Below are 27171 nucleotides of genomic sequence, written 5' to 3'. Positions count from 1 at the left end.
TCAGTGACATAAGAGTAATGGAGTAATGACTCCATATGCTGACATAATCTGGCCTTATTTAACTTGAGGTTTAAAATTAAAATCTTACTTGTTGTTGGACTGCAGAGGTCTTAGGTAAGTAACAAGCAGAGACTGGAGTTCTTTAGCATATTCTTTCTCATTGTCCAAGATATTCTGTAACACCTGTGGAAAGGCAAAAATCAAGGTATTTTGATTGTCAAAAGAGTCCAAGTTCAAATATAGCCTTAGACATTTTAACCAAATTCCAAAGGGGTCCTCTTCACTTAGGCTATCACTGTAAGTAGAACAAAATATGAATGCACTTTACTTCAATCTAGCAAAGTACTTCACAATTGTATGACAACTGGTTGTGGTATATGACTCACAAAAACACAAAATTTCACGCAAGTTTTCAGTAACCCAGAACTAGAAGACCTGCCCTTTACATAGTATTGCTCAAAATTCTCCCATTTTTTTTATACTCTTATCCTGAGGAAAGGTCTGTTAGCAAAAACCAAAGGGATAGTACCCAGTGGAGATACAGTGAATTTTTGTGGGCCAGTCCTGGGGCTTGGACTCAGGGCTTGGGCACTGTCCCTGAACTTCTATTGCTCAAGGCTAGCACTCTACTGCTTGAGACACAGCATCACTTCCAGCTTTTTCTGTTTATGTGGTACTGGGAAATTGGACCTAGGTCTTCATGCATGCTAGGCAATCACTCTACTACTAAGCCACATTCCCAGCCCCACTAATGTTGGTCAAGATTACAAATTTCAATAAGGAAGAATAAGTTCAAGGGATGTATAACATGATAACTATGGTTAATAACATGCAGCATGTTATTCAAAATTACTGACAGTATATTTTAAGTGTTCTTTTCACAAAAACAATAAATATACGAAATAATGTATGTATTAATTAACCCAATGTAGCCATTTTACAATTAAAACATATTGTACATGATGAAGATATACAATTTTATTTGTCAGTTAAAAGTAAGAATTGTGATCTTAAGCAACAAAATTCAAACAAAATCAAAGCTGGTTCTTTGCCAAGATTTAGAAGACTGAGAAATCTTCAGCTATATTGACTATGAAAGAGTAGACATTTATTATTAAAACTAGAAATTTAAATAAATAAATAAAATTTCATTTGTACTAAAGAATTTTTTCTTTCCACTATTCCCTAAACAATACAGTACAGCAACTGTTCATTTGGGATCAGTTACTATATGGAAACCTAGAGATTAAAGTATATGGGACAGAGCTGGACACAAATGGTTCACATCTGTAATCCTAGCTACTCAGGAGGCTGAGATCTTAGGATTGTGATTCAAAGCCAGCTTGGGGAAGAAAACCTGTGAACCATTTATCACCAGTTAAGCATCAAAAAGCCAGAAGTAGAGCTGTGGCTCAGGTGGTAGAGTGCTAGCCTTGAGCAAAAAAGCTCAAACACCATATCCAGGTCTTGTGTTTAAGACCTATGACTGGCCTGCACACAGACAGACAGACAGACAGACAGATAGATAGATAGATAGATAGATAGATAGATAGATATCAGTATAATAGTATGCCTATGTTCTATGCCAATATCTTATCATTTCAAATGGTCAGTCACAGATTTTAGTAGTCACTGGGGTAATAGAACCAATTCTTTGTCAATATCAAAGGCTGGCTGTACTCACAAGGCAATGCATGATGATCAATTTTTTGTTGGAATAAGTGGAAGACCAAGGAACTGTGGCTTACTGGGAAACAGCTGGTATAGAGGATGGTTGACCTGACTCTGCCACCATCTGGCAGGTTGCTTTGGTTTTAAGGTTCAAGAGATCATGACATGTCAGATTATGACATGTAAGCTATATCAGAGACCATTGTGACTAGGTAGTAAGAAGCTGCCCAGGCAGATAGTGGTGGGTGGGAACCAATTTGACCAAGTTAAGAGGATTAAATTATGTTTCTCAATAGCAGTAGTATTGACATTTCATACTAGAGATATTTCTTCTGTCACGGGGGAATGTCCTGTGCATTATGGCATGTTTAGCAGCATCCAAGTTCTCTTCCTACTAGATGCCAGCTGCATTCCATCACACATCTCAGTCACAACAATCAAAAATGTATACAGACATTGCCAAATAGTACCTGAAGGGCAATATCGTCCTAGTTGAGGATCACTTGTGGCCATAGGCCAAAATCCACAAGGGTATTTTCAAAAGCTAACACTCAAATTATAGCCAGTACCCCCAGAAACACATGTCTACTTTCAGTTCCTTTATTCCTCAGAAATGATTCTGTAAAACTATATCTAGCACTTAGAAGGCTGAGGCAGGGGAAATCACAGATTTGAGGCCAGCCTGGGCTACATAGTGAGACCCTGAAACTGTAAGGGGCTGGGGATATGACCTCATATGCAAGAAGCCCTGGGTTCGATTCCCCAGCACCACATATATAGAAAATGGCCAGAAGTGGTGCTGTGGCTCAAGTTGGTAGAGTGCTAGCCTTGAGCAAAAAGAAGCCAGGGACAGTGCTCAGGCCCTGAGTCTAAGCCCAGGACTGGCAAAAAAAATAGATAAATAAAACTGTAAGCCTAGAGGTTTGAAGGCCCTGATGCTCTCTAGAATTAATCCAGTGATGTAGTAGGAATGCTATCCCCTATAGAAAGGCCAAATAAAACACAAGATACTAGAAAACCATTTCAAAATGAAGTAAAATGAAACACACACACACACACACACACACACACACACACACACACACACACACACCAGTGCCTGGTGGCTTATGCATGTAATCCTAGCTACTCAGGAGGCTGAGATCAATGGATTGTGGGCTTGAAGTCAGCAGTCAGGAAAGTCTGTGAGACTCATCTCTAAGTAATCAGCAAAATGCCATAAGTGGACCTATAACTCGTCGTAAAACACCAGACTTGAAAAGCTAAAGGAAAGACACCAGGCATTGAGTTAAAACTCCAGGACCAGCGCACAAGCACAAGTATACACACACGCACACACGCACACACACACACACACACACGTGTTTAGGTACTACAGCTTAAACAGGTGCTTAAAGGAAATGCTATTGTTATTAATGCCCATGTTAAAAAGAAGAATCATGTTAAGTTTTATGATGAATGATTTAGGTAACACCTAATTAAAGATTTATTTGCTGCTTTTTGTGCTGTGAAAATAAAGAAGAAAATGACAAAAAAAAAAAGGAAAAAGACTTCTCTGATTTCCAGTCTAGAATGCAAGGAGCTTGGAAATTATTATCCTAACAAGAAATTAATATCTAGACAAAATGGGGGGGGAAAAGGCAAACAAGTTTTCTTTGCTCTATCAGAAAAGGATGATTACAGAAAATACTACCATTCCAAAAGGTAGAGAGAAAAGCTGATAAGGTGAATTATAACTTACCAAGGCAGAGACCCACAAAAAGAAGCCTCCATGGGAACTAGGACCAGGGTAGGAAAGCCTACAGTGTAGTTGACAAATTGCTGGAGGCCCTATACAGACAAAACTGAGAGTTGGGAACTCCTGAGAGCCCGTTAAGAAGAGCACAGTCGGGCTGGGAATGTGGCTTAGTGGTAGAGTGCTTGCCTAGCATGCATGACGCTCTGGGTTGATTCTTCAGTACCACATAAACAGAAAAGGCCAGAAGTGGCGCTGTGGCTCAAGTGGCAGAGTGCTAGCCTTGAGCAAAGAGAAGCCAGGGACAGTGCCCAGGTCCTGAGTTCAAGCCCAGGACTGGCAAAAAAAAAAAAAAAGAAGAAGAAGAAGAAGCACACAGTCACACTTTAATGAGTTTTCTTCTAGCAGGCATATGGGGTTGTTCCAGTGGAAAAAAAAAAAAAAGAGAAGAAATATCCCCATGTTTCAGGGAGGGGAGGAAGAAAGCAGCCATTACTATCTCAAAGCATTCTGTTCTTCACAGGGCCTGTCCTCAATAGAAACTAGTTTACCAGCACAGAATCCATTAGTATTTCATGAGTTTCTAATGGACATGGCAAAGGGAGATACTCAACTCTAGCCAGCTCCAGCCTTCCGTGTGAAGAAAAGGAAATATCCAATTCCAGGGAAAGCCAAGTAGCAATAACTCATGCTTATAATCCTAACCGGTAGCTCATGCCTGTAATCCTAGCTACTCAGGATGCTGACATCTGAGAATCATAGTTCAAAGCCAGCCCAGACAGGAAAGTATATGAGACTCTTATCTCTAATTAACCACCAAAAAGCTGGAAGTGGTGCTATGGCTCAAGTGGTTGGGTGGTAGTCTTGAGCAAAATGTTCAAAGACAGCACCCAGGCCCTAACTTCAAGCCACAAGACCAGCGCGCGCGCGCGCACACACACACACACACACACACACACACACACACACACACACACACGATCCAATCTCAAAAATAAAAGTAAAAAGAGCTAGAGATATGGCTCAAGTGGTAAGTTCCTAACTAGAAAGTGTAAAGCCCTGAGTTCAAACAAAGAACTCAAGGTTGGAAGGTGGACAATGTTATTAAATTACTTTCAGTTGATCAACTGTTCCCTCTTAGTGGGTATAGGGTTGTTATTAGATAGTAGGCATATCTATTAGGTTTGATTTTTGTGGCTAGTGAGAGGAGAATCCAAGCAAAATTCAAGAAAGATGTAGTGAAAGTGATAAGAAAGTTTATCAGAAAAGAAATACACTTTCAATAGCGGAAGCAAGTCCATTTCTAGGGTAAAAATCATCTTAAATGTAGCTCTTTCATCTACTAATTTTATAATCAAGACAAAAGGGTAGTGAAATCATCAAGATATTGAGCAAACATATTAATCATCAAATGGTAGAGTGTCAGTCTTGAGCTTTAAAAAAAAAAAAAGCTAAAGGACAGGGCTGGGAACGTGGCTTAGTGGTGGAGTGCTTGCCTAGCATGCATGAAGCCCTGGGTTCAATTCCTCGGTACCATATACACAGAAAAAGCGAGAAATGGCGCTGTGGCTCAAGTGGCAGAGTACTAGCCTTGAGCAAAAAGAAGCCAGGGACAGTGCTCAGGCCCTGAGTCCAAGCCCCAGCCAGGACTGGTGCAAAAAAAAAAAAAAAGCTACGGGACCACGTGCTGTCCCTGAGTCAAAGTCCCATTATCAGCTCCAAAAGAAAAAATCCAATATTTAAAGGCTACATATTGTCTAGTTCCAACTAGATGATGTTCAGAAAAAGTCACTAGGAAGACCTTGAAAATATTGGTGGCTACCACAGGATAATGGCTGGAGGCAGGGATAAAGAGATAAAGCAGAGAGAATTTTTATGATAGTGAAACTTTTTGGTATGATACCATGATTGTGGCTATGTACCATATATAGGTTCTACAATCTATAGATTTTACAACCCAAAAATGGATTTTGCTGTAAACTATGGCCTATGGATGTAGGTTCATTGCTTGTAGCAAAAACTAGGGTGTTGGATGCTCATAGAGGGGGAAGTTGTGCACGGTGGCAGGAAATTCCCTGTACTTTCTATTCAGTTTTACTGTGAACCTAAAACTGCTCTCAAAGTAGTCTACATTAACAAAAAGAAAAAAGATCTCATAGTAACTTTCACTTTCACTTTGAGAAACTAGAAAAAGAAGAGTAAATTAAACATAAGAAAGGAATAATAAGAACTAGAACCTGATGAGACTGAGAATAGAAAAATAATAGAGAAAAGCAAGAAAATTTTAGTTCTTAGAAAAGATCTGCAAAATTCACAAAAATTTAGCTACATGAAGCACATCAAAATGTCAGACATAAGTTATGATTTCCAGTGTGCAAGAAAGGAAAATATATGTCCAAACAAAACTTTGCACATTAATGGTAGCAGTAACATTATTGGGTGGTCCAATAATTGCTAAGTGGATAAACCAAAACTGGTATATCCATATAATGGAATGTTATTCGGCCATACAAAGGAAAAAGGACTAATGTACTCTACAAATGGATGAACTTAGAAAGTATTATACTAAGTGAAAGAGGTGGCATATAAAGTGCCATTATTATATAATTTTATTTATATGAAACTTCTAGAACAGGCAACATCTAAAGAAACAGAAAGGAAGTAAGTGGTTAACAGAGAATGAAGAAAGCAGGGATTCCTACTGAGATTTCTTAGGGAAGTAATAAAAATGATATAAAATTAGAGTAGAAAACCGAGCACTGGTGGCTCACACTTGTAATTCTACCTATTCAGGAGGCTGAGATCTGAGGACAGAGGATCCAAGCCAGCCCAGGCCGGAAAGCCCATGAGACTCTAATCTCCAATTAACTACCAGAAAACCACAAGTTGTGCTATGTCTTGAAGTGGTAGAGTGCTAGCCTTGAACTGAAGAGCTCAGGGACAGTGCCCAGGCTCTGAGTTCAAGCTCCACAACCGACAAGAGAAAAAAGAAAAATTAGAGTAGAGAATGGTGATCATGGCATAACATGCTATGCCATAACATGTTAACATATTTTTTAAAAAACAGGAAGGGGCTGGGAATATGGCCTAGTGGTAGAGTGCTTGCCTCGTACACATGAAGTCCTGGGTTCAATTCCTCAGCCCTACATATATAGAAAAAGCCAGAAGTGGCGTTGTGGCTCAAGTGGTAGAGTGCTAGCCTTGAGCAAAAAGAAGCCAGGGACAGTGCTCAGGCCCTGAGTCCAAACCCCAGGACTGGCAAAAAAACAACAACTGAAAAACAGCGAACTGATGAATTTTATGGTATGTGAATTATATCTCAATAAAGCACAGACTGCAAATCCGTTAATAAAACCATTCTGACTCCTCTGTCTCCTAGTCTCTATGCAGTGTCACATAATGTCTGAAGCTCATTATCATCACCATCATCATCTCAAGTCTGCTGACCTAGACTATCGCTCACTACAATAATTCAAATTATTGACTTACATCATGCTCAACCTCGTCATTGCTTTTTATTCACAGGAATGGAGAGAACTATCCTCGAATTCATGACTAGCATATTTTATGAGGGGGCAAAACTCATATACAGATGGCTTTATTGAAAGTATTGATTTGGTTGCCTATTCACTCTGTATTATAACACAGAAAGGATGGCGTTGCGTGCACAGCTGAGGGAAGGTGGGGGGAGGGCACAGAATCAGCGGGAAATGAGTGAAAAAGTGCAGTGGTGGAGCCCATTGGCTGGTGTGGACACTGCTGAAAGTGAAGCACGTCAGGCAGAAATGGGAGGGAAGGAATGGGAGAGAAGGAGGGAACAGATGACACGATGCAAAAGGAAGGAAATGTACTTATTACCTGACGTATATCAAGGGAATCCCCCTGTATATCGCCTCGAAAACAACAATAAAGTAATTATTAAAAATGGGTGGTGTTGTGCCTTCCCTCTTACATTCAATAGGGCATAAAAGCTTCTAATGCTCTTTTTATTTGTACTTTGAAAAGACCATGTCTGCTAATGAGTCATATCGTATTCTTACCTTCCCTTTACATACTGTTGTCTTTAACTATCGTACTACATGAATTATAGACATAAAGAATAAAAAAGAACAGCCATTGCCTGAGGCGGGGGGGGGGGGAAGTGCTGGAGATAAAAGCCAGGGCCTGGTGCATACTAAGCAAGCGCTCCAATGCTGACCTCCATCCCAGTCCTAAAGGAAATTTTTAATTAGAAAGATTACAGATATTATTTTTTATCATACAATGTGATTATAAAACAATTCAACATGAATTCCATGGTCATACAATCCAACCTCCCTCTGCATTGAAACAGTCTATGATTTCAACTTCTTTTTCTGGGTGTGCAATCAAGAGGTGTCAAGACAGGAGCTGAAATAAAAACAGCTTGGTACTGGCACCGGAACAGGCCTGAAGACCAATGGAACAGAATTGAAGACCCAGAATTGAACCCACAGAACTACGCCTACTTAATCTTTGATAAAGGAGATAAAACAATAGTATGGAAGAAAGATAGCCTCTTTAACAAATGGTGCTGGCAAAACTGGCTCAACACATGCAACACACTAAAACTAGATCCTTATATATCACCCTGCACCAAAATCAATTCCAAATGGATTAAAGACCTTGAAATCAAAACAGACACCCTGAAAACACTGAAGGAAGGAGTAGGAGAAACACTTGGGCTCCTTGGCGCAGGACGGAACTTTCTTAACAATGACCCAGAAAGGCTACAAATCAAAGAAAGGTTGGACAAATGGGACTGCATCAAACTGCAGAGCTTCTGCACTGCAAAGGACATAGCTCGCAAGATAAACAGAAAGCCCACGGACTGGGAGAAGATCTTTACAGGCCATTCAACCGACAAAGGCCTCATCTCTAAAATATATGCAGAACTAAAAAAATTACCTTCTTCCAAAACAAAACCGCAAAGAACCAATAACCCCCTCATCAAGTGGGCTAAAGACTTACAAAGAAACTTTTCTGATGAGGAAATGAGAATGGCCAAGAGACATATGAAAAAATGCTCTACATCACTGGCCATAAAGGAAATGCAAATCAAAACAACATTGAGATTCCATCTCACCCCAGCAAGAATGTCGTATATCAAGAAAACTAATAATAACAATTGTTGGAGGGGATGTGGCCAAAAGGGAACCCTACTTCATTGTTGGTGGGAATGTAAACTGGTTCAGCCACTCTGGCAAGCAGTATGGAGATTCCTCAGAAGGCTAAATATAGAACTCCCCTATGACCCAGCAACCCCACTTTTGGGTATCTATCCAAAAGACCACAAACAAAATCACAGTAATGCCACCAGCACAACAATGTTCATTGCAGCACAATTTGTCATAGCGAGAATCTGGAACCAACCCAGATGCCCCTCAGTAGACGAATGGATCAGGAAAATGTGGTACATATACACAATGGAATTTTATGCCTCTATCAGAAAGAATGACATTGTCCCATTTGTAAGGAAATGGAAGGACTTGGAAAAAGTTATACTAAGTGAAGTGAGCCAGACCCAAAGAAACATGGACTCTATGGTCTCCCTTATTGGGAATAATTAGTACAGGTTTAGGCAAGTCATAGCAGAGCATCACAATGCCCAATAGCTATACCCTTATGAACACAAAAGATGATGCTAAGTGAAATGAACTCCATGTTATGGAAACAATTGTTATATCACAGTTGTAACTACTTTCAAAGTCCTATGTGTATCTGTAGCTTCTATTATTGATGATGTTCTTGTATCACCTTCCTGTGGTTGTACCTACACTATCTCTGTAATCTTATCTGAGTATATTGGAAACCGTGTTTACTGGTATTGGAAGTAGGAAATTCAAAGGGAATACCAAATTTGAGAGACACAGGGTAAAAAAAGAGAAACAACCACAAAAGCAATACTTGCAAAACTGTTTGGTGTAAGTGAACTGAACACCTCCGGGGGGCGGGGGGGAAGGGAAAGGGGGGGAGGGAGGGGGGTATGAGGGACAAGGTAACAAACAGTACAAGAAATGTATCCAATGCCTAACGTATGAAACTGTAACCTCTCTGTACATCAGTTTGATAATAAAAATTTGAAAAAAAAAAAAAAAGACAGGAGCTGAACTGTTCAAAGCCAGCTAGGCACCTGTAATCCTGTAAACTCAGGATCACAATTCAAAGCCAGCCCAGGCAAGAAAGTCCATGAGACTCATCTCCAGAAGTAGAGCACCAGCCGTGAGCTAAAAAGCTAAGGGAGAGCATCTAAGCCCTGAATTCAATGCCCAATACACACATACACACACACACACACACACACACACACACACGTGTGCACACACACACACATGCGTTCAAGGTTAAGCCAGGCCCTGGTGGCTTACTCCTGTAATCCTAGCTACTCAGGAGGCTGAAAACTGAGGACTGCAGTTCAAGGCCAGCCTGGGTAGGAAAGGTCATGAAACTTACTAGCAACCAACCTCCAAAAAACTAGTAGTGCCATAGCTCAAGTGGTAGAGCACTAGCTCAGAGACAGCACCCAGGCCTGGGATTGAAGCCCCACAAAAGACAAAAAAAAAAAACAATTCAAGGCCAACCTAGGTTACATAGTGAAAGCCCATTTCAAAGAAAACAAACAAAAAATAAAACAAAGCAAATCAAGCTGTGTGCATAGTTAGTTAGTCAGGAAGCTGAGATCTAAAAATCTCAGTTCAAAGGCACCCCAGGCAGGAAAGTCTCTGTGAGACTCTTAGCTCCAATTAAAGTAAATACCAGAAGTGGTACTGTGGCTCAAATGGTAGAGCACTACTAGCCTTGAGTACAAAAAGGCTAGGGACAGTGCCCAGGCCCTGACTTCAAGCCCCACAACCAACAGCAACAAAAAAAGCAAAGCAACACAATAGATGACATTGCTAAGATTTTTAAGAAAGCAGAACTCCTTCCTACTCTAATGGGCTTATGAGCTAGGCCAGACAGCACACTTTGTAGACAAACCATCTGCACTGGAACCACGAGCAAGGGACAGACCAAAGAGAAGGTAAGGGAGACCAGCTCTCACTCCCCTTGCCTGTAAATGACTTCTGCAAAGTGAAATGGACATGTACATTAAACTCATGGACTTGCAAGCCTTAAGAGTCACAGAATGCTTATTTCAGAAAACTAAAGTGGCAAAAGGTGCTTCACAAGTTGTATCCTCAACTTAGGTCCTCCAAAGCCCATCTAAATGGCAATATGCTAAGAACAGCCATTGCTGTGATTTGATTAGCAGAACTTCTCATCAAGGTAAATGCTTCAGATTCTTTCCCAAGTTCCCTTAGACGTTTATTGCTTTCCTCCATCTCAAAAGAGCAACTGATGAATGGAGACTGACTCTTTTTCAGGCCACAGGCCATCTAATCTGGAAGCATAAGAAGGGAATCAGACAGAGGCGGCTATGTGTTCCCAAACAGAAGGCTTCAGTGGTGAATCAGAGGGAAAGGGACTTGGCAGGCCAACCAACTTCAGAACAGTACAATTGGATTGACATGAAGTCCACTGGAACTTAGTAAAATGGACTGTGTCCAGACACAGCCTTTGCCTCCCCAACTCTTGTCTTCACCAAGACAACTGAGCTTCCTTTTGCTCAATTAACCTTTGCCTGAGTTCTGAATAGAAAGGATGGCAAGAAGCCATAGAAAAAAAAAAGAAGTAGAAACCCTTTGTGCCTCCATTCTAGGCTATGGATTTTCCAGTAAAATAAATTTCCTACATTTCCTGGAATGGCTTCAGCGTGAGTTCATCTTTATAACTTTGTTGCCCAAAGGGGAGTAGTCATAGAAATATGAAGAAATTGTTTTAAGAGGTTAAAATGCATAAGTAATATCTCCAAATAGAGATACTTTGAGATGTTTGGTAATAAAGGAAGACTATAATGGCCTCAGGGAATCAAAGGAAAAGTACATTGTAGGGATTCTGAGATAATTATGGTACCTGTAAAATGAGTTACCATTGGGAAATGTCTCTGAAACTGAAAAAGGCAATATATTACTTTGTATGCGTTATATTTGTCATATATGTCTGGGGAAATACCTGTCATCTTCAAGGGCAATATTTCATTTTGTGTCCCCAGATTGTTTGCTTTCACAAAACAAATAGCACTATTTCCCATTATCGCAGACCCATCCACCCCACAAAATCCTGCCACTTCCTCTACCTTCAGCCCTCAAATGGAAGAGATGAATGGAGCAGTCAGAAAAATGGTACGTAAAAAATAATAGGGAAAAACAGAGAAGAGAATCAATTGATAGCTCTGTAAGGCCTTTTAAACTGTTGGGATAAAGGTGCTGGTGAGGTGCCAAGCACCAGTGACACACACCTAAGAGGCTGAGCTAGGAGAATCACAATTTGAAGCCATGAAGCGTTTGTCTCCAAATAGCCCCCAGAAAACTGGAAGTGGTGCTCTGGCTCAAAGGAGTGGAGTATAAGAGCTCAGGGATAAGATCCAGGCCCAGAGTTCAAGTCCGAAGTTCAAGCCCCACAACCAAAAAGAAACAAAACAAAAAATGCCAAAAGTGTCCCTGTGGCTTAAGTGGTAGAGTGCTAGCCCTGAGGAAAAAAGCTCAAGGACAGCACCCAGGCCCTGAGTTCAAGTCCCAGGACCAGCACATGAATACACGTGCGCGCGCGTGCACACACACACACACACACACACAGATTTAAGTGAGCACCAAACTCATGTCCATGTTGATGAAGAATCATAGTAAAGAGCTTGCAAAGAGACTTGTTAAAAAAACTGTTTCTTGGGATCCATGGCCAAAGATCCTGATGTAGAAAATTAGCAATGGCAGCAAGATGTCTGTAGTTTTAACAAGTTCTCTAGGTGCTTCTGTGCAAAGGGTTCCCAACCTCAATTTGGTATGCCTATCTTTACAATTTCAAATTATTCTCTATTATGTGGCTGTTGCAGTCGTGTCTGTCTTGTCTTCCCATGACCATGTAGAACGTGATCTAAATGCTGCCTATGGATTAAGCTGTACATATTCATTCTCTGTTCATTACTTTTAACTCTTCTTGGCACACAACATCAAATTACAATGGCAACAATGGCCAATGAAGAGACTCAATGTACTGAAAATGTAAACTGTCATATACAGACTGTATACATGAAAGAAGTATGACGTGAGTATACAACAGAGAGACCAGGTGGTGGGAGGGAAGTGTGAAAGGACAAGGTGAAGAGGGTTGAGCATAATCAAAGTACTTCATTCTCATGTATGACAACTGAATAATAAAATCTGTTAAAATTGTTTTTGTAAAGGAGAAGAAAGAGGGGAGGGAAATTGATCCAAGTATATTATATGCATGTACATGAATAGCACATGCATATATCCTCTCTCTCCCCTTCTCTCCCCCTCTCTCCCCCTCTCCCCCCTTCCCCCTCCCACCCCCTCCCTCCCTCTCTCCCTCTCTCCCTCTCCCTCTCATTTCCAGTTCAGATCCTCTGCCTTGTAATGGCCTATCTACTCAATGCAGGAGATAAGTGTCCCATGGGAAACGGAGAGTATTACACCAAAACCTTGAAATCTGAGCATCCTGGTGCAAACCCAGCCTGGGCAGGAAAGTCCCTGAGACTCTCATCTCTAATGAACCACCAGCAAGCCGAAAGTAATAGAGCTGTAGCCATTAGAAAAACACCTCAAGTTCAAACCTATGACTGGAACTCATGAAAACAAACCTCAAGGCCCCGCTCCCGCGTCCCGGCTCCGCGTCCCGGGCTGCTGCACCCGCAGGTCATTTGGGGAGCCCAGCTGGTCGTCTGGGGGAGTCTCCCCGGAACTCAACCCCGGACCTCTGTGTTGGGAGGCCCAGGACCATCTATGGCGTGTCCAAGGTGCACGCGGAGCTCATGGGAGAATATTATCATTATCCGTAAGGCCTAGATTTCTGGTGTCTGCAATCCCCTGGAATCATTTCAACTGATTCCCAGCCTGGAGGAGGAACAATGGACCACAAGCGGCAAGGTCGAATGTAACAAATGAGGAAATTCTTTCACCTAGAAGTGGGACACACCTTCATGTTCATCAGAGAACACACAGGAGACAAACCTTATGAATACAACAAATGTGGACAGACCTTGGCATGGATAATAGAATTCACACAGGTGAGAAACCTTGTAAACATAGAAAGTCTTTCAACCCAAATTTACACTTTAACAGGCCCAAGAGAATTCACACATGTGAGAAACGTTAGGAATGTAATAGATGTGGACTGTCTTTCACCTGGAAGAAAACTCAGTTTGCATTGGAGAACCCAAACAGGATAAAAGCCTTGTGAATGTAAATCCTTTTTTCAAAAAAGAACTCTTAAAACAGCCTCAGATTGTGTGGTGAGCAACAACTAGAGAGAGCTAACAAAGAATATTGCTCATAAAGTTTACTTGCACATATGAAAATACAATTAGGTTGTTAATATGGAGAAGATAACATGACATCCTACATAATTTCATAGAAAAGTCCATTCTGTGCATATTAGGTAACATAATGAATTCTACTGAATAATCAACAAAAAATATTGTCTCTAAAGTAAACATAATTGTCTGCCTACTGAAAAAATAGTATGTTTAATGAACTTAACAGCAAGATAAAGTTAGAAATCAGACTACTCAGTAAAGTTTTTTTTTTTTTTTTTTGGCCAGTCCTGGTGCTTGGACTCAGGGCCTGAGCACTGTCCCTGGCTTCTTTTTGCTCAAAGCTAGCACTGTGCCACTTGAGCCACAGCGCCACTTCTGGCCGTTTTCTGTATATGTGGTGCTGGGGAATCGAACCCAGGGCCTCATGCATACGAGGCAGGCACTCTTGCCATTAGGCCATATCCCCAGCCCAGTAAAGTTTTAATTTGTCATTGAAATCAGTTATTTTAGAATATGTCTTTTTCAAAAGTGTTACATTTGATTTTAGATAATCTCTTGTTTAATGTGTACTTAAAATAAAGGTAATCTTAATGGCAAAAAAATGATAAAATAATGGCATTCACAGGGAAATGGTCAGATCTTGAATGAATAATATTGAGCGAGACAAGCCTAGAGCACAGAGGACAAAGGCGCATGGTCTCCCTGATATGTGGTTGTTGGAGGGGGAGGGGAGAACAGTAGAGATCATGTCTGTAAAGCAACAAACTTCTTTTCAAATGGTATTTCTACATATTTTGGTCAGCGATTTTAGATCATCTCTCTAAAACCAAACAATTACTAAATAAACATAAAAAGGTCTCAACAGCTACATACATATGATTATATAAGATGAGGCTAAGCAAAATGAACTCCAAGAGATGGAAACAGGAGGATTTTACTGTTGTCAATGTTTAATGTACTAAGTGAATTTCCTTTGACGTACCCCCTGTGGTCACTGTATATGATTCTGGTACACTGGATATTGTATTTATGCTTATCTGAACTGGGGAAGGGAAAGAAAAATGAAGGAAGGTGTAACAAATATGACAAGAAATGTACTCACTACCTTATTATGTAACTATACCCTCTCTGCACATCATCTTATCAATAAAATTTAATTTAAAAAAAGAATGTGTACTAATAAGAATAAGAGAGAGAAAAAATAGTTGGTTGCTGGTGGCTCATGCCCTGTAATCCTAGCTATTCAGAAAGCTGAGATCTCAGAATCAAGGTTTGAAGCTAACCCCAAGCAAGAAGGTTTATGAGACACTTATCTCCAATTAGCCACCAGAAAACCAACAGTGGAGCTGTGGCTCAACTGGTACAATGCCAGCCTTGAGCAAAAATTGCTCAGGGACTGTGCCCAGGCCTTGAGTTCAAGCCCCTGGACCAGCACAAAAATTAAGTAAAATAAAAAGAAACAAGAAAAAGAAAATGCTGCTTTTGAATAGTAAGGTAAGTTTAATGTACAGTAAGAAAGTTAAAGAAATCAAGGTAAGGGGCTGGGAATATGGCCTAGTGGCAAGAGTGCTTGCCTTGTATACAAGAAATCAAGGTAAGAGGCAGCAAAGGTGTCTATTAGGCTGCTACATTCCTTGAGACATGCTAATTTCCCATTCTAAACAAGGTCAGGAGTGATCAAGACTCCATTACACAAACTGAACATACCTCATGGTAGATGTGATGTAGGCTAGGAGCCTAAAGCCAACTTGGTCACACTGGAGAACTTCTAAACTTTTCAAAATTGATGACACCCAAGTTGAATCAAGGCCTAAGTGGGACTGAAACCCACTGAAATAATTCCTTGGAGGTTTCATAAATTGAAGAGAACACTTTAGATTTCTAGATTCTAAGGCATAACTGGTCTGCCCACGTTTACAGGATGTGACAATTAATTTTGCCTGTCAATTAGACTAGATTATAGAGTACCCACATACAGTATCACTAAACAGTGTTCTACATCTGCCTAAGACGTTGCTTCTGCATGTGATTAGCATTTGAATCAGTAGGCTCAATAGAGCTTTCCCAAAGTCAGTAGACAATCCAAAGGCAGGAATAGAATAAAAAGGCAAAAGAGGGCTGGGAATATGGCCTAGTGGCAAGAGTGCTTGCCTCAAATACATGAAGCCCTGAGTTCGATACCCCAGCACCACATATATAGAAAATGGCCAGAAGTGACGCTGTGGCTCAAGTGGCAGAGTGCTAGCCTTGAGCAAAAAGAAGCCAGGGACAGTGCTCAGGCCCTGAGTTCAAGCCCCAGGACTGGCAAAACAAAAAAGGCAAAAGAAGTGAGCATGTGTTTTCTTTCTGAGAACTTAGATAGGACATTGGTCTACACCAACCAAAATGAAACCACCATTATCCTTTGGTTCTCAGGCCTTCAGACTCCATTCACCTGCTTTCCTGGATCTGTGGCTTTCAAATAACAGGCCATGAGTTACCTTAGTGGGCATATGTACATGCAGCAATTCCTTATACAAATCTCTCTTTCTTTTTCCCTTCCTCTCTCACTCTCTATTCTTCCATACCTTCTCCCCTCTCTCCTTCCCTCCCTCTACTGTTTCTCTGACTGAAAACAGGGCCAAAATCAATGAAAGCTTAGATTAGCAATGACTTACCAAATGGTGGAACATAAAAACAGGTCTGGAGAAAGAAGTATTTTTTGAGTGTGAACATAGAAACATCTCCATGATAGGTATACAGTATGTATTTTATATATAATACCCATACATGCTTACAAATACCAAATACATATACCTGCACACACATGCCTTTCTCAAAGAAAGTTTAACATGAGATTCATTCATGTTGTTAGGCATGGTTTCTTAGTAGCAGGATTAAAGGAAATGATTATTTTCTTCTTTACCCTTTTTCTGCACTGTTGGGTTTTTGACAGTTATTTGTAGAATTAATTATGCAATCAGAAAAACATTAGTTTAAAAATTGAATATATTGCAGTCATTACTATTCTTACTGATTTAGCAATAGAAAATACACAATTAACGACTCTTAGAGGGAAAATGAATTAATATAAGATCAAATAGATAGGGATACCTTTCATGTGGGCAAAATTGATTTTCCAATTCTCCAAATCTTTTCAGTAGGATTGTACTTTTTATACTTGTCTCATGTTTTCACTACAGATTAGAAGGATGATTAGAATATTCAAACGTATTTTGGTTTGTTTTTTTAAATATATATTTTTTATTATCAAACTGAATTACAGAGAGGTTACAGTTTCATACATTAGGCATTGGATACATTTCTTGTACTGTTGGTTACCTCGTCCCTCATTCCCCCCTACCCCCTTTCCTTTCCCCTCCCCCCCATGAGTTGTTCAGTTGTTCAGTTCATTTTCACCAAAGAGTTTGTAAGTATTGCTTTTGTAGTTGTTTGTCTCTTTTTACCCTGTGTCTCTCGATTTTGGTATTCCCTTCCAATTTCCTGGTTCTAATACCAGTATACCCGGTTTCCAATATACTCAGATAAGATATAGAGATAGTGTAGGTACAACCACAGGAAGGTGATACAGGAATATCATCAATAATAGAGGCTACAGTTACATATGGCACGTTGAAAGTAGTTAAAACTGTGATATAACAATCGTTTCTATAACATGGAGTTCATTTCACTTAGCATCATCTTATGTGTTCATAAGGGCATAGCTATTGGGCTCTTGTGATCCTCTGCTGTGACTAGCCTAAACCTGTGCTAATCATTCCCTATGAGGGAGACCATAGAGTCCATGTTTCTTTGGGTCTGGCTCACTTCACTTAGTATAACTTTGTCCAAGTCCTTCCATTTCCTTACAAATGGGGCAATGTCATTCTTTCTGATAGAGGCATAAAATTCCATTGTGTATATGGGGGGGGGGTTTTTTGGCCAGTCCTGGGCCTTGAACTCAGGGCCTGAGCACTGTCCCTGGCTTCCTTTTGCTCAAGGCTAGCACTCTGCCACTTGAGCCACAGCGCCACTTCTGGCCGTTTTCTATATATGTGGTGCTGGGGAATCGAACCCTGGGCTTCATGTATACGAGGCAAGCACTCTTGCCACTAGGCTGGATTCCCAGCTCCTCAAATGTATTCTGACTTGCCAATATTTTTTTCTAAACAGCCAAGTCCAAAGAAATGTAAATTTTGTTTAAAATTTTAAATACAAATAAACCACAATTTCTCTTTTTCAGCTCATAAGGTAAGAAGCCAGCAACGATATTTAGTACAGTTAGATAAAGGAAGGAGAAACTGAACAGGAAAAAGGACCACCTACTGGTAAGCAAAGCTAAGAGCATCATTTCATAGTCTCTTCAGACCCAGTGAAGAGTTACATGTACTTACAATATATTCAACTAGTCACTACTCAGTAATTAGGCGACATTAACAACAAAATCCTACATTTCATTCACAAGCCATTACAAACTGCCAAAATATTCTATTTTTAAAGTATGCACCTTGTGAGCCCAACAATTTAAATTTTAGGAATCTTCCCTACAGATTCTTACATATGTTGATAAAATTATACGTACAAGGTACTCACAGAATTGTTAATAATAACAAGGAACTACAAACAATGCACAATGTTTTTCAATAAGATATGGGACATCATAAAGGAAATGCAAATCAAAACATCATTGAGATTCCATCTCACCCCATTTAGAATGACCATTATCAAGAAAACTAATAACAGCTGCTGGCGGGGATGTGGCCAAAAGGGAACCCTACTACACTGTTGGTAGGAATGTAAACTTGTTCATCCACTCTGGAAAGCAGTGTGGAGGTTCCTCAAAGGACTAAATATAGAGCTCCCCTATGACCCATCAATCCCACTCCTGGGACCACAAACAAGGCAAACAAGGAAAGCTACCAGCACAACCATGTTCATTGAAGCATTATTTACCATAGCTAAGAAATGGGATCAACCCAAATGCCCCTCAGTTGATGAATGGGTCAAGAAAATGTGGTATATATACACATTGGAATTCTATGCTTTCATCAGAAAGAATGACATTGCCCCATTCATAATGAAATGAAAAGACTTGGAAAAAACGTATATTAAGTGAAGTAAGCCAGACTTAAAAAACATAAGCTACATTGTTTCTTTCACTTGAAATAACTAGAATATCTAGGCTATTCTTCGCAAAGGATCACAATAGCTCAATAGCTATACGCATATGACCATATAAAATGATGCTTATCAGAACTAAAAAAATTACCTTCCTCCAAAACAAAACCGCAAAGAACTAATAGCCCACTCATCAAGTGGGCTAAAGACCTACAAAGAGACTTCTCTGATGAAGAAATGAGAATGGCCAAGAGACATATGAAAAAGTGCTCTACATCACTGGCCATAAAAGAAATGCAAATCAAAACAACATTGAGATTCCATCTCACCCCAGTAAGAATGTCATATATCAAGAAAACTAACAATAACAGTTGTTGGAGGGGATGTGGCCAAAAGGGAACCCTACTTCATTGTTGGTGGGAATGTAAACTGGTTCAGCCACTCTGGCAAGCAGTATGGAGATTCCTCAGAAGGCTAAATATAGAACTCCCCTATGACCCAGCAGCCCCACTTTTGGGTATCTATCCAAAAGACCACAAACAAAATCACAGTAATGCCACCAGCACAACAATGTTCATTGCAGCACAATTTGTCATAGCGAGAATCTGGAACCAACCCAGATGCCCCTCCGTAGACGAATGGATCAGGAAAATGTGGTACATATACACAATGGAATTTTATGCCTCTATCAGAAAGAATGACATTGCCCCATTTGTAAGGAAATGGGAGGACTTGGAAAAAATTATACTAAGTGAAGTGAGCCAGACCCAAAGAAACATGGACTCTATGGTCTCCCTTATTGGGAATAATTAGCACAGGATTAGGCAAGCCACAGCAGAGGATCACAAGAGCCCAATAGCTATACCCTTATGATCACATAAGATGATGCTAAGTGAAATGACCTCCATTTTATGGAAATGATTGTTATATCACAGTTGTAACTACTTTCAACATCCCATGTGTATCTGTAGTTTATACTGTTGATGATGTTCTTGTATCACCTTCTTGGATTGTATCTACACTATCTCTGTAATCTTATCTGAGTATATTGGAAACCGTGTATACTGGTATTAGAATTAGGAAATTGAGAGGGAATACCAAAATTGAGAGACAAAGGGTAAATTAAGAGAAACAACAACAAAAGCAATACTTGCAAAACTGTATGGTGTAAGCGAACTGAACACCTCAGGGGGGGAAAGAGGGAGGGGGGAGGGGGGTATGAGGGACAAGGTAACAAACAGTACAAGAAATGTATCCAATGCCTGAAACTGTATGAAACTGTATGAAACGTATGAAACTGTATGAAACTGTATGAAACTGTAACGTATGAAACTGTATGAAACTGTAACGTATGAAACTGTAACCTCTCTGTACATCAGTTTTATAATAAAACTTAAAAAAATGCTTATCAAGATGAACTCCAAGAAATGGAAACAAAGGAGTTTTTTAGTGTGCTGTTTGCAGTTATTTCCTTTTGCTTTCTCCTATGGTTTATTTCATGTTGTCACTGTTTTTTATTACTGTACCCTTTGTCTTGTATATAAGTTTATCTGATTGGGGGTAGGGAAGGGGAATCACAGAAACAGTGGGACAAGGGGTGAACCAATGCAACAGTGATACTTACTACACACTATGTTGGAAATGAACTTTACGATTTGGGAGGGCAGGGAGTGGGAGGGGAAATTGGAGAAAATGAAGGAGGGAGCTACACTGACCAAAAAGAAATGTACTCATTACCTTACTTATGTAACTGCAACCCCTCTGTACATCACCATTACAATAAAAAAAACTGTTAAAAGATGTAGGCCGTACAAAAAGAAGTAAACTAGAGTTTATAAATAGCATATATAAGACTTACACAAGACCCATAAGAATCAACAGAAGTTATTCTGCCTTGGATAATCCCAGCAACATTTCTTTGCAGGGCAAGGAAGAGAACCCAAGGCCTGGCATATGCTAGGAAAGTGCTGTACCACTGAGCTCCATCCCCAAACTCCCCAAAACACTTTCAATTGCTGCACTCAGGACATACACAGAGAGATCCAAAGCACAGTTGATGGTATGCTCCAGAGCTACATGGAGAAAAAGCCATGGCAACAGTTTCATCCATCACTCAACTTTCCTTAAAAATGAGTCCATTAGTAAATTGACAGAGCACATTCACTTAAAATCTTAACTGCATTTACCTGTAGGCTAAAATAAGTGCTCAGAAAGGAAGAGAACGGGTTGCTTAACTATCCTGGATCATACATTTTAATCCAAAAATTTAAGACAAAAAATCTGACAAAATAAATCCCCTATAATTATTGCCCACATTCCCTATAAAGTTCCTTCTTTACTTTTCCTATTGACTATTGCTTACATTATCATTATAGAACACATTCACTGAAGAGTGAACTTGAATTGTTTGAAACCAAATGACATTCACCTACCTGTATAGATTACCCATGCACAAAATGAAATGAGCATGCAGTACAAAAGCACACAGAACACAGAGTAAAAACTGAAGCTGTATTTCCACAGAAGTGTTGGGGAGATGATGAGACTATAAGACAAGGCAACTTAGAGATAATGATGACTTGACCTTTTCATTAGTGACTGGGCCAAGTCTGGAAAGGAGACATGAAAGAAAGCAGAACATAGATTAAGGAGAATGATATAATTTCTTTTTCTAACAGGAATTTTATTTTAAGTACTATACATCCCCTGGTTATAGCTAATAGAGTTTGACAGAGCTGTGTTCAAGCCAGAGCCATTCTATTCCACATTCCATGCCAAAGGCCCGTCTTCCCTTTGGGATCTCCTCAAAACCAGAATTGAGAATATTCCAGAGGATAGAATGTATTGATAAGTTCTAAAGTAAATTCACAGAGAAAAATCAATTAAAACTTATCACATTACCAGAAGTTGGGGATTGGCCTTTAAAAATCTGCTAAAGCTAGGTCTAACTGTTGGATTTCACCATAGTACGTTCATATTAAGCAATTTGACTTTCACTGCTACCTTATAGGCCTTGCTCTGAATCTTTATGCTACTTTTGGGTTTGTCAGTACAGTAGATATATAACTTCCAGGTACGTTTAAGAATGCTATTCAGGAAGCTGGGATCTGAGAATTAATGTTCAAACCTAGCCCAGGCAGAAAAGTTGCAGACTCTTATTTCTAATTAACCAGAAAAAAAAATCCTAACTGTAAGCATGGCTCAAGTGGGAGAGGGCCAGCCAGGAGTAAAATAAAGCTGAGAGAGAGAGAAACAGAGACACAGAGAGAGACAGAGACACAGAGACAGAGAGAGAGAGAGAAAGAGAGAGAGAGAGAAAGAAAGAGAGAGAGAGAAAGTGGGAGGCCCTGAGGTTAAGTCCTACTACCAGGCATATACACAATTTTATGCCTCTATCAGAAAGAATGACATTGCCCCATTCATAAGGAAATGGAAGGACTTGGAAAAAATTATACTAAGTGAAGTGAGCCAGACCCAAAGAAACATGGACTCTATGGTCTCCCTCATAGGAAATAATTAGCACAGGTTTAGGCTAGTCACAGCAGAGGATCACAAGAGATTAATAGCTATGCCCTTATGAATGTATAAGATGATGCTAAGTGAAAAGAACTCCATGTTATGTAAACGACTGTTATATCACTGTTGTAATTATTTTCAACATGTCACGTGAAACCGTAGCTTCCATTGTTGATGATCCTCTTGTATCCCCTTCCTGTGGTTGCCCCGCACTATCTCTGTATCTCATCTGAGTACCCTGGGTACTGTATATACTGGTATTAGAACTAGGGAAGGGAAAGGGAATATCAAAATCAAGAGACACAGGATAAAAAGACAAACGACTCCAAAAGCAATACTTGCAAAACCATTTGGTGTAAACGAACTGAACAACTCATGGGGGGAGAGGGAGAGGGGGGAGTGGAGGAATGAGGGAGGAGGTAACAAACTACAAGAAATGTACCCACTACCTTCCGTATGAAACTGAACCCCACTTTGACAATAAATAAATAATTATTCAGAAAGAAAATGAAGTCCTACTACCAGAATACCAGCACATGTATGCAAAGAACAAATGGTACATTTGAAAAGTGCATTCTAATGCAAAGGGATTTGGAAACTTGTAATGCAGTTTTATCCAGTCCTTCCCTTTTTTGTCACCTCGATATAGTAGAGGTTTGATAACTGGAGTTTCCACACAGTATCAAGAACATTTTGACAAGTTGCCTTTGGATGGCAGCTGGGGAGGAGGACACAGCAACACTCCTACCAGCTGCCCACCATCACCAAGCGGCCAAGATGTCAGCCACTGGCACCCTGAGGCCTGCAGGCCACTTATCACTGGATTCTTGATAAAGTGGAGCTGCTGCTGCCAGATAAATTGAGGCCGTTGATCAACCATATGGCAGGCCCTGGGCTCCAATTATGAAATAGGGGTTGATGTTGGCTAGATTGGTTGACATGGAAAATTCTGCTACACAGATAAACTCAGCACTGCTCAGTCTGGTGTTTTGATGACTACAGGGTTTATTTGGTCAAGATACTTGTAATTATACCTAAGAATTGGAGTCTGCTGTTAATTTCAAATTTGGAGATATAACCAAGAACGAAAATCTCAAGAAATCAATTAAAAGAGTTCCTGATCTCCTGAACAACCTAGATAGGGATATAACTCCTTGGACATAATTTATTATTGATAATGTGATATTAACTGTATTAGCATTTGGAAGGCACTACAGAGAGGAAAAATTAACTATAGACTAGTGCTTGATACCACAGAAAAATTAAACACTTAACAGTCTCTCTTTACATACAACTTTCAAGGAGCCTATCTGTGCATATTATGGATATCAGTAACATTTTTCTACCATTTATGCTTAAGAAAGCATGCTTGATCATTCATTTAAAAAAGTAAGCAATTTTTGTTCATCATCTGAACACTCACCACAGTATAATAATTCTTGGTAAGTGGAGCCGTTTCAAATCCTTTGACAGCCTTGGGGGAGAGAGGTCTCTCTGTGAAAAAGACATTATATAATATGAATATTATTCAACTCAATGACAAACATTGTGTAACATCCTGTAATTATCCCAAATGTAAGGATCAAGGGAAGTGTGCATTGCTAAATAAGTGAAATTACCACCTCAGTAAACTGGAAGTCAAAGTTGTTCTCATCTAGACACTTCAATTTTGAGTATAGAACAGGCCAAGGAATTCAGCCATAGGAAATCAGTAGCAGAGTTAGGGTGAGACTCTACCACTAAGCCACATTCCCAACCCAGGTCAGTATTTTCTTTTTTTTCTTTTCTTTTTTTTTGGCCAGTCCTGGGCTTTGGACTCAGGGCCTGAGCACTGTCCCTGGCTTCTTCCCGCTCAAGGCTAGCACTCCGCCACTTGAGCCACAGCGCCGCTTCTGGCCGTTTTCTGTATATGTGGTGCTGGGGAATTGAACCCAGGGCCTCATGTATACAAGGCAAGCACTCTTTCCACTAGGCCATATCCCCAGACCCAGTATTTTCTTGGCATGGAAATTTTGCCAGGAAAAATCTGTTGCTGTTGTTGTTGTTTCAGACAAGGCCAGGACTGGAATGGATGGAACTGGCAGTACTCCTGCCTACACCTTCAGAGTGCTAGAAGTACACCACACCAAGCTCAGGGAAAGTTAAAGTCCTGCCCAAGTCCTGAGCCTTTCTAGGTAACAAGGCAAAGATAAAAATGAAAAAAAAAGTACAGTTTACTATGTTACTGGTACATGGTACACTGCACTGAGAGCTATTACTTGGATGTATAAATAACAGGCTGGTTTACAGGCAATGACTGAGGTTAAAAAGAGAACTAGAAATTGTATAAATGAGGGGCTGGGAATGTGGCCTAGTGGTAAAGTGCTTGCCTCTTATACATGAAGCCCTGGGTTTGATTCCCCAGCACCACATATATAGAAAAGGCCAGAAGTGGCGCTGTGGCTCAAGTGGCAGAGTGCTAGCCTTGAGCAAAAAGAAGCCAGGGACAGTGCTCAGGCCCTGAGTCCAAGGCTCACAACTGGAACAACGAAAAAAAAAAAAAGAAATTGTATAAATGACTAGTTTTCTTATTATAATGTATGTGACTCCTATGAAATATAAGTGCAAATACCCTCAGTATATCTACAGTGGCTTATATAATGACTAAGGTATCAATATATGTATTTTTATGAAATAAAACTTTTGAAGAAAGTATCTTTGCTCAAAATAGGGGTTTTCTATTTCATTTATTATTTTAAGTACTTGTTCAAAGGGGCTACAATTCCCTAAGTCTAGTTATAAGTATTATGCTTCTTCAATGTCACCCCAAATAGGGGTTTTCTCAGATAATAGGAAACCTAGAAAGAAGCAAGCAAAACTGGAAGCAAGGCTTTTTTTTTTCTGTTAGTCATGGGGCTTGAGCTCAGGACCTGAGCACTGTCCCTGGCTAGCACTCTACCACTTGAGCCCGCCACAGGATCACTTCAAGTTTTCTGGAGGTTCATTGGAGATAAGAGTCTCATGGACTTTCCTGCCCAGGCTGGCTTTGAACCACAATCCTCAGATCTTAGCCTCCTGAGTAGCTAGGATTAGAGGCATGAGCCACCGACGTCCAGCTGAAGTGGGCTTTCTTGATGTCACCAATGTTCAGTCTGTCTTCCTTGATGAGAGTTTTACCATCATAGTCACAGAGATCTATTGTACTTTTAACTTCAATCACACACTGAAAGAATGTAAGGGGAAGAGATTGTATGGATGTGTTTAATATTCAAATATTCTATTGCTTTACTTTCTATAGTATACGGTGGATTTTTTTTTCATGCTGTGCATCTTCTGATATCAGCTTATTCTCAAAGAGTGAAAAGAGGCTATCTCCATGGCTTTTGTCAGTTATCTCAAGAGAAGAGCTATACTGGAATCCAAAACTTCAAATTCCACTCCCCACAGGCAAAATTATCAGAGTACAAAGTGTTCTTGTCAATGACAGGCTCCAGGGAGGAAAATAAAGCACAGCACTCTCATGGCCCAGTACTCTGCAGGGCAAGAGGTCTATGGTTCTAGGCTTGCTTTATTCTGCTTTTAGAACATTACAGAAGGCTGTGTACTATCCGAGTGGCAGTACCCACGCTGTCAGAATGAACTGTCAGAAGTACCATAGTAGTGACCACAGTGTCCCACTTTGACCAATAAATAGCAGATGGAGATCACCAAAGTTTCTCAGTTCCATTCTTGATTCAACTTTATAAATGGCCCATGAAATTCTATGGTCTTGGTATTTAAAAACCTAAAATTGGGGCTGGGACTATGGCCTAGAGGTAAGAGTGCTTGTCTCGTATACATGAAGCCCTGGGTTCGATTCCTCAGCACCACATATATAGAAAAGGCCAGAAGTGGCGCTGTGGCTCAAGTTGGCAGAGTGCTAGCCTTGAGCAAAAAGATGCCAGGGGGGCTGGGGATATAGCCTAGTGGCAAAAGTGCCTGCCTCGGATACACGAGGCCCTAGGTTCGATTCCCCAGCACCACATATACAGAAAACAGCCAGAAGCGGCGCTGTGGCTCAAGTGGCAGAGTGCTAGCCTTGAGCAGGAAGAAGCCAGGGACAGTGCTCAAGCCCTGAGTCCAAGGCCCAGGACTGGCCAAAAAAAAAAAAAAAAAGACGCCACGGACAGTGCTCAGGCCCTGAGTTCAAGCCCCAGGACTGACCAAAAACAAAATGCATTGTGGGCTGGGAATATGGCCTAGTGGTAAAGTGCTCACCTCATATACATGAAGCCCTGGGTTCAATTTCTCAGCACCACATACATAGAAAAAGCCGGAAGTGGCGCTGTGGCTCAAGTGGTAGAGTGCTAGCAAAAAGAAGCCAGGGACAGTACTCAGGCCCTGAGTTCAAGCCCCAGAACTGGCAAAAAACCCAAAACAAAACAAAAACCTAAACTTGAAGATCTTATTTCTATGAAATATGCATTTATCTGGGAATCCTTTTTTCAACATCCTTGAAGAAAAATTTTCTTTCCTGAGCTTCTATATCAATTGAGAGTTCGTGGGAAGGAATGAAATATTACCAAGATTTTCTATACTAAACATGGAACAAACAGGAAGATATAACATTCCCTGGCAGCATTCCAGATAGGGCTTGGCTTCCTCGTTTTGTGGAGGTAGAAAGAGTTGGAGTGGGGAAAAATTCAGGTCAACAAAGACTGAATGCTTGCCTTAATTCCAAACAAGACATTTTCATTATATCAAGATGATCTGTTCTGCTACCTTCTAAGCTAATTCTATCAAG

The 27171-nt window shown here is 40.3% G+C and overlaps 1 protein-coding gene across 6 annotated transcripts in view; it reads right to left on the bottom strand.

Annotated features, from left to right (window-relative positions):
• Positions 1–27171, bottom strand: part of Arhgef6 (Rac/Cdc42 guanine nucleotide exchange factor 6) — a 117769-nt gene that overhangs the window by 45032 nt on the left and 45566 nt on the right. For 5 of the 6 annotated variants that reach the window (XM_048336946.1, XM_048336949.1, XM_048336948.1 and 2 more), the window contains 2 exons: positions 23833–23903; positions 89–183 (listed from right to left, as the gene is read on the bottom strand). In XM_048336946.1, coding sequence (XP_048192903.1) covers positions 89–183; positions 23833–23903 — 166 coding nt within the window. Of the gene's footprint in view, positions 1–88; positions 184–5228; positions 5234–23832; positions 23904–27171 lie in introns of those variants that run through there. The other variant, XM_048336952.1, reaches the window with a different exon arrangement.

This window comes from Perognathus longimembris, chromosome 28 (genome assembly GCF_023159225.1).
Source record: "Perognathus longimembris pacificus isolate PPM17 chromosome 28, ASM2315922v1, whole genome shotgun sequence".
NCBI classification, from domain to species: Eukaryota; Metazoa; Chordata; class Mammalia; order Rodentia; family Heteromyidae; genus Perognathus; species Perognathus longimembris.
This window is presented reverse-complemented; position numbering and strand designations above follow the sequence as displayed.